Here is an 8,166-nt window from a genome sequence, read left to right as displayed (position 1 = left end):
AACGTGATTTTTGTCCATATCGATAGAAAATCTAATAAAGAATCATTTATCCCTCTGGCGTATTTCAATAGCCTAACTGCAATATATGAAGAGTAAAGAGATAAAGGATGAATGCCACAGGTTGTTAAGAGTGAGATAATGATCTAATTCACTACATTACTGCAAAATTGATTGCTGTTCCTATTAAAAATTAAGGAACAGATGACTATCCACGGTAATAGTTCTCTTTTTCACCAGGTTTGATAAGAACAACACTAAAGTTTGGAATATGTATGGTAAGACTTTCCTGTGTTAAATTTCAATGTACCTCGTTTACATGTTTCGACCTATTTATGGGTCATCTTCAGAACTGGTCGTTGTTGGTCTTGGCGCCACTTGTTCTATTTCCTGTGAGGGTGTGTTCCTGTGGTATAGTGTAGAGTCAAAGAGTGTGTGTGTTTTGAAGTTGAGTTGTGTGTTGAGAATTTCGTTCAAGTGTGTTTTTGTGTGTCTGTATATTTCATATTGTTCTAGTGTGTTTAGTTTCTGGCTTTTTGGTTGGATGTGTAGTATTTCATGTCTGTGTTGATGTCTCTGTGGGTGTTTGTACTAATCTATTGAATTAGATACATCTGCTTATAACTGAAACGTAGACAGCAAAGTTGTGTTGTAACATACCCACACTTTGCACTAATGCCTAACCACTCTTCTGCCAGATAACAGGTCTCTACCTCGGATTTCGATAAATGCTCCTCTCTGGATATATACTGTATATATCAAATTTCAATTCACATTTACAAATTTATTACATTTTCAACACCTCAATAATTTTTCAAATAACTAACAACTTTATTATTGCTACATAAGAATGACAATAACTCCTCTTGTAGACCTATTATATACGTAAGAGCATTCTTCTCCAGCTATTAGTATTCATCCATAGTCCTTAAAGCCAATCATTAGCAGGAATTCAGCAGATGTTGTCTCGTGTTTCAAGTTTTTGGCCCAGGCTTTGCATTGAACTGTTGTCAGGATGCCCACTAAAACAAATCAATGCAAATTCTCAGAAAAAAGAAAATGTGTACCAGATACTTAAAGCTTCATGAACTCTGCAAATCTCGCTTTCAGGTAAACTCCCAGAGTTTTTGTGCACTCAATGTGAGTTTCTTGCATCTTGGCAGCCCACTCGAGGTGTGTAGATATAAGGGGAAAAACTGAGACAATGTCGGGTAAAGTTCCCAGTAGCTCAGTCGGTAGGGCAATGGTGCATTCAGCCAGAGGTCCCAGGATTGATACCCGGCCCTGGAACATTTTTTCCCTTGAAATTATTCATCATGAACTGTGTTTACAAATGTTTGCATCGCATGAAATTTCTACACACATCAGCAGGTATAAATAAAAATATATGAAGAACATATTTTATACTCTCTATAAGTATAATACAGAGTGAATCTGAAATAGGCGGCAATATTTTAGATGCCTGTGTATTGCATAATAGAAAATAAAGAAGAACTAACTTTTTTTTCTAAAAGCCATAGACTGTCTCTTAATGACTATTATAGGTAAAAAACTTCAATAAGAAAAATTACCCTAATGCATAATTAATGGATAATACCAATCCTAATGACGCCAGCCGTGAAAGCCTACATTCTAACATTTTGTATAAATTGAATGTTGTTGTTGTAGTTTTCTAATGCCAGGCGTTTGACAATAAAGTCATTTGACCTCTTGCACTCCAATATTTTTCAAAGATATTATCATGGTCAGCCACTGAAGCACAGATTTTGAGGTGTTCCAAATCCATTTCTTGGTTTGAGTTGCACAATGGGCAGTTAGGGGACTGATATATTCCAATTCTATGCAGATGTTTGGCCAAACAATCATGGCCTGTTGCCAATCTAAATGCAGCTACAGACGATTTTCGTGGTAAATCGGGAATTAACTGTGGATTATGATGCAGAGAGTTCCATTTTTTTCCCTTAAGATTGTGCTATCAAATTTTGTTTGTTGAAGTCTAAGTATGTAGATTTAATAAATCTTTTCACAGAGTAATATGCAGATTTAGTAACAGGTCTGTAAGTAGCAGTGCTGCCCTTCTTTGCTAGTGCATCCACATTCTCGTTTCCCAGGATTCCACAATGGGATGGTATCCATTGGAATACAATTCTCTTATTGATATTAATTGAGAGAGCATTTTAGTTATTTCTGCTGTTTGAGATGAAGGTATGTGTTTAGAGACTATTGATAGAATAGCTGCTTTGGAGCCTGACAATATAACTGCATTCTTAAATTTATTGATGTGAAATAGAAGATAAATTGAATGTAGGGTGCTAGCTAGTTCTTTTAAAATTTAACATTTAATGTAAAGTCACTCACGTAAACAAATTCCAGATTAAATGTTGTAAGGTCCGACTTCATTGGTTAAACATGTTTTTGTCCATATCTAGAAATTACAATGGCAAAAAAAAAAAAAAAATCGAGGAATGTTAGGAAGCCATGCTTACAAGATTATTTTGTCAGTTCTCTTTTTTAGAATATCACCTAAATTACTGTTATTACATATTTATCCTTTAATGTAGTATTGTTAGTCATTGTATTAAGTAAATATCATAATGAAAAAGCTCTGTAAGTATTTAAATAAATATAATCATCCTTACAGAGCTTTCCTGTTCCTAAAGCTCAAATATCCATTTTCTGAATTCTTTACTTCCTGCAACTCCTGTTACTGCAGGAATTTACAACACAGTAACAACGAAAAGCTTAAAGTAAATGGCATCGATATACACAAATACACCATTACCTAAATATTTTTGGAAAATACAGTTTATGCATATAGTTTCACTTGTCATGTTGCTTTATGTAAAAATCAAGAAGAAAGTTATTACAGTTAATTTCGAGTAAATTTCATGTTAGTGTTATTAAAAATAAATTCTGAAAATTAACAAAATTCTTCCACTAATTTAAGAGAAAACAATATACATGACAGATGGAGATAGACAGAAGGATCTCATGGTCTGCAAAACATTAGGATATATTATTTACATTTATTTCGTCCTGACTGTTTAGAAAACAAGGTATGTTTAAATAACATATTCCATTCAGTAAGATAAAGAATTACAAATACCTATCTAATTTTTTCTAACTTAATTTTGATGAAGACAACATCTGAAAAAGAATATTGCTGAAAAAATAAATTATATAGCCATGATGTCCAAGTTGGGCAAAGGCCTCCTGTGCTGGGGTTAGGACCTCCTTTACAGTGGTGGCTCATGAGTACTCGCTTGGTGAGCCAATCCAGGTGAGTTGTCGTAGTTACTGTCATGGCAGGTTATTAACCCTGTTGAACTTTACTATAGTCTCAGCACTTTGCTCTTTAGTCCTTTTATGCACTGTCCACGTATTACTAATACCAGCACTTTGACAAACACTGAGATTACTATTTACAATATTTTAACTAGCACTTCCACAAACACTGACTTCACTGTTTACAATGTTTTGACACAAATATTTGCTATTTCCAACTACGGTAGCACTTTCAAAATCACTGAGTTTACTATTTTACAATATTTTCAACACTGATGTTCGCTATTTACAATGCCTTTTCCTAGTTCTTTCTATAAAACGTTGTCCTATGCTTTCCTTGACCATTGTTTGCCCGCGTCTTTCGCAAACATAAGAAATACGGTACTAAAATTAAATTACTGTGCATTGACTTTCAAGTCATCAATTATTATAATCAGTAGCAGCAGCAACAACAGCCAGGGCTTATTCATAGAAGAGCAGATGGAGTATTATGCCCATCTTAACCAAAATTTATAAATTAAAAACACAATTTTAATGTGTACATGAACTTATATTAGTCATTCCTTTGTTAATTTTGTTGAGATTTCAGAATTTTGCTTCTTTGGATGTTGTTGTTGTTTTCTAATGCCAGGCGTTTGACAATAAAGTCATTTGACCTCTTGCACTCCAATATTTTTCAAATATATTATCATGGTCAACCATTGAAGCACAGATTTTGAGGTGTTCCGAATCCATTTCTTGGTTTGAGTTGCACAATGGGCATTTAGGGGACTGATATATTCCAATTCTATTCTTTGGATGTAATACTGTAATAATATTTCTTTAATATACTATGTAAGCCTATAAATAGAACGAAAACTAAAATATTAAATGGAGTACCAGTAATATTGTGAACAGATCATGATACATAACAAAACAGAGCATGATAATTAATTCAACATCTTATATTTGCAAGATGGTGTTCGAAGGAGCAAACACTGGAAATAATGAATCTCATTTTGGAAACTTTACTGTTATGAATTATTCAACTAATTACTAGTGTTAGCTATACAACTACATTGGCTACTTCTGACAGTATACAAATCTTACGACATAATTATAATCTGTACCGTAATAAATAACAAATCTACTATTACATAACTAGAAAAAGGACTCCATGGAACAGAATTAGGCTTTTGTGTATTCCACGTGTCCTAGAATTTGACAGTTTCAATGTTTAGGAACTACTTACAGGTTCCTTTATCATCAGGACAGATAGGTAATACCAAAGGGGCAGTGGCGGCTGATTGACTGAGGCAAGTGAGGCTGGGTCTCTGTCACTTTGCTACCTTAAACTTAAAATTTTAGTGTTTTTTAGTCGTAGGCTATATAACATTATTACTTTAGTTATTTGAATGAAGCGTAGGCTATAGAAATGTAGAGGTAGAAAACTTTGTGATGTATATAGACCTGTCTTGCAGTAAAATTTGTTCCTGAGGCCCAAAATGTTCCAGCTGGGTCTGGTTTCTGCATTTCGTATGTTTCCACAGGTCTTGACATTGCACTCGGAAAGCTGAAACTGAGGTACATTTCTTGTGGCCTCGTGGCCTAGCAGGTATTCGCCCACCCATCAGCCTTCACTTCTCCCATTCAGAATCTTGTCTTTTGTCAATGCTGGTCTCAAGTGTCGGTTGGGATGAGAATAACAGTGGTGAATCGTCGTGTGGTCAGTGTGGTTATGTGTTTAGAGAAAATAGAAATTGAAAGAGATGCGAGACATAATGATGATAATTGTAATAAATTCATTGTTAGAGTATCATAATCGAGAAGAAATAATATAGAAAAAAGGCAAGATTTAAATTAAGACAGATCTACACCATCACTGACAATTTTTCTGAAAGATAATCTTAAAACGCGAGCTTTCAATGCATCCTGGTGTAAGCAACATAAATGGTTCTTTGGTAATGTGGTGCGAAATAAACTTTCCTGTTGGTCGTGCTTGTTGCTGTCAAAAAAAAAAAAAAACAAAAAAAAAACAAAAAAAAAAAGAGAGAGAACAGTGTGTGTACTGAAACTTCAGCGATCTGAAAAATATTTCCAGGGGAATTTCAAGACATGCTTCTTCAGTTGAGCATAATATTCGTTGCTTTATAAAAATTAAATAGTTAAGCCTGCTTAAATCAACTCACAGCATAGCAGCTTATTTGAAAATTGACATGTTATTATTTTTCATTAATGATGATGATAATAATAATAATAATAATAATAATAATAATAATAATAATAATAATAATAATAATAATAATTCTTTCCTTCAAGTATTAGGCCAAATGGCCTGTTACGATCTCACAGTTGAATTTTCAATCCAGCGCTTCTTTGGACGACCGAGAGATCTCTTCCCATTTGGACGATAGTGGAGCATGACTTTTGGGATTCTATCTCTATGCATGCGATGCAGATGATTTACCCAGTTGTTCTAGATAGATAGATAGATACATAGATTTATTTGTTCCATAATATTCTTACATTTGCTTTACAGCATAGAATAAAGAACATGTCCAATTCTTACGTTTAACAATAAAATGCAATACATATAAAATGCAAATATGAAAATTGTACAGAATTAATACCTTAATAACAATAATATTTTATACAATGTAATATGTTTATCATTTAATATTATTATAATATTTACACAGTACTGTGAAATGTCAAGAATTCATCTACAGAATAGAAAGTGTGAGATATTAAGTAATTTTTTAGTTTTGTCTTAAATAATGCAGGGTTTTGGCTATGATTCTTAATGTCTTCAGGAAGACTATTGAACAATTTTATCGCCATGTAACGTACTCCCCTTTGAAAGCATGATAAATTTGATGATGGCGTATGAAAATCATTCCTTCTGCGGGTATTTATACTATGTATGGCTGAGTTAGTTGGAAAATTTTCTTTATTACATAAGAGGAAATTTATTGTAGAGTATATGTATTGATTTGTTAAGGTTAGAATCTCTAACTTTTTAAAAAATAATCTACATGATTCTCTAGCCTTTGCTCCAACTATTATTCTAATGGCTCTTTTTTGTAATAAGAATATATTTTTACTATCTACAGAATTTCCCCAAAATATTATTCCGTAGGACATAATGGAATGAAAATAGGCAAAATATATTGTCTTTAAGATACTGCTGTTTAGAAATTGTTGTAACGACCTAATTGCGAAGCATGCTGAGCTAAGTTTGGGGGTTATTTCTTTCATATGATTTTTCCAATTTATTGTATTATTAATATGCAAACCAAGAAATTTGGTTGTTGATGTTTCTAGTAGAGGTATATTGTTGATAGTTGTGTCCAATGTTTCAGAGATTAAATTTGAAGTGGCTTTAAATTGAATTATGTTAGTTTTATTAATGTTTAATGCTAGTTTATTGGTTGTAAACCAGTCATAAATTTTAAGGAGAATTGTTTCTGTTTTATATTTGAATGTGACAAAGTTATTGTCTGTAATTATGATACTTGTGTCATCTGCAAATAGTGTAGGATAACCTATTCCTTTTATTATGGGGCCAAGGTCATTTATAAAAATTAAAAAAAGAAGAGGCCCTAATATAGATCCCTGTGGGACCCCTGTATGAACATTTCCCCATGTTGAAGTAGATTTAAAGGAGTTATTAAATGCGTTGATTTCTACTTTTTGTTTTCTGTTCAGAAGATATGACTCAAACCACTGATATGCTATGCCTTTAATACCATAGTATTCTAATTTTTGTAGTAGAATTTTATGGTTAATACAATCAAAAGCTTTGGAGAGATCACAGAATATCCCTCCTACTTGTAATTTTTTATTAATAGCTTCCAGAATTTTATCAGTTAAATTAAACGTCGCTTGCTCAGTTGATTTATTCTTTCTGAATCCAAATTGTTCCGGAATGAGAATGTTGTATCTATCAAGATGATGATATACTCTTTTATATATAACTTTTTCGAAGACCTTTGAGAAGACTGGTAGAAGGGATATGGGCCTGTAGTTTTCGGGCGAGGTTCTGTCCCCTTTCTTGAATAAAGGAATAACAACTGAATATTTCAGTCGCTCTGGAAATACACCATTAAACATTGAAAAGTTACATAAATAAGACAGGGGCTTAGCTATTATTTGTGAACTGGCTTTTAATATTTTACTAGTAATTTCATCCCCCGAGGAATTTTTAGACTTTAATTGCTTTAGAATTATAATTATTTCTCGTGAATTTGTTGGAAAAATTTGAATATTTGGGAAAGTTACAGGAATAGATATTTTCAAACAATCGATGGCATTATTATTATTATTATTATTATTATTATTATTATTATTATTATTATTATTATTATTATTATTATTATTATTCTGTGGGATGTTTAGGTTATCAGTTATTGAGAGAAAATGATTGTTGAATATGTTCGCAACTTCTGTTGCATCTGATGTTTTTCTATTATCTGTTACAAGAGTGTAACCTTGTTCTTTACTTCTACACTTTCCACTTTCTTTTTTTATTATGTTCCAAGTTGTTTTGATTTTATTATTCGAGTTCAGAATAATTCTGTTATAGTAAAGTTCTTTGGCTTTTAAGATTACTTTGTGTAATATTTTAGAGTACTTTTTAAAGTGAGCTATTAATTTGGGGTCATTACTATTTCTACTTTGAATATAGAGAGACCTCTTAGTTTTACAAGAGATTTTTATGCCTTGTGTAATCCAATTGTTTTTAGATGTTCTGTTAATGTTTTATGTGATTAATTACAGGTTCTAGTTGTAAATCTTCCATTACATCTTCATTGCGTTTGTGATCCCATTTCGTATGTCCTGCTATATATCTCATAAATTTCATTTCATTAGTCGTTATTCTGCTTTCGTCTTTCTTCCTCAATG

At 32.4% G+C, this 8,166-nt stretch overlaps 1 protein-coding gene across 1 annotated transcript in view; it reads right to left on the bottom strand.

The window, feature by feature from the left end:
• Positions 1-758: 758 nt before the first annotated feature.
• LOC138705695 (sodium/potassium-transporting ATPase subunit beta-2-like) overlaps positions 759-8,166 on the bottom strand; it is a 40,556-nt gene continuing 33,148 nt past the window's right edge. Inside the window, exon 5 of the mRNA XM_069834272.1 lies at positions 759-1,019. Coding sequence (XP_069690373.1) covers positions 913-1,019 — 107 coding nt within the window. The 3' untranslated portion in view covers positions 759-912. The remainder of the gene's footprint in view (positions 1,020-8,166) is intronic.

This window comes from Periplaneta americana, chromosome 9 (genome assembly GCF_040183065.1).
Source record: "Periplaneta americana isolate PAMFEO1 chromosome 9, P.americana_PAMFEO1_priV1, whole genome shotgun sequence".
Taxonomy (NCBI): Eukaryota; Metazoa; Arthropoda; class Insecta; order Blattodea; family Blattidae; genus Periplaneta; species Periplaneta americana.
The sequence above is the reverse complement of the archived record's forward strand: the minus strand, read 5'-3'. Positions and strand labels throughout refer to the sequence as shown.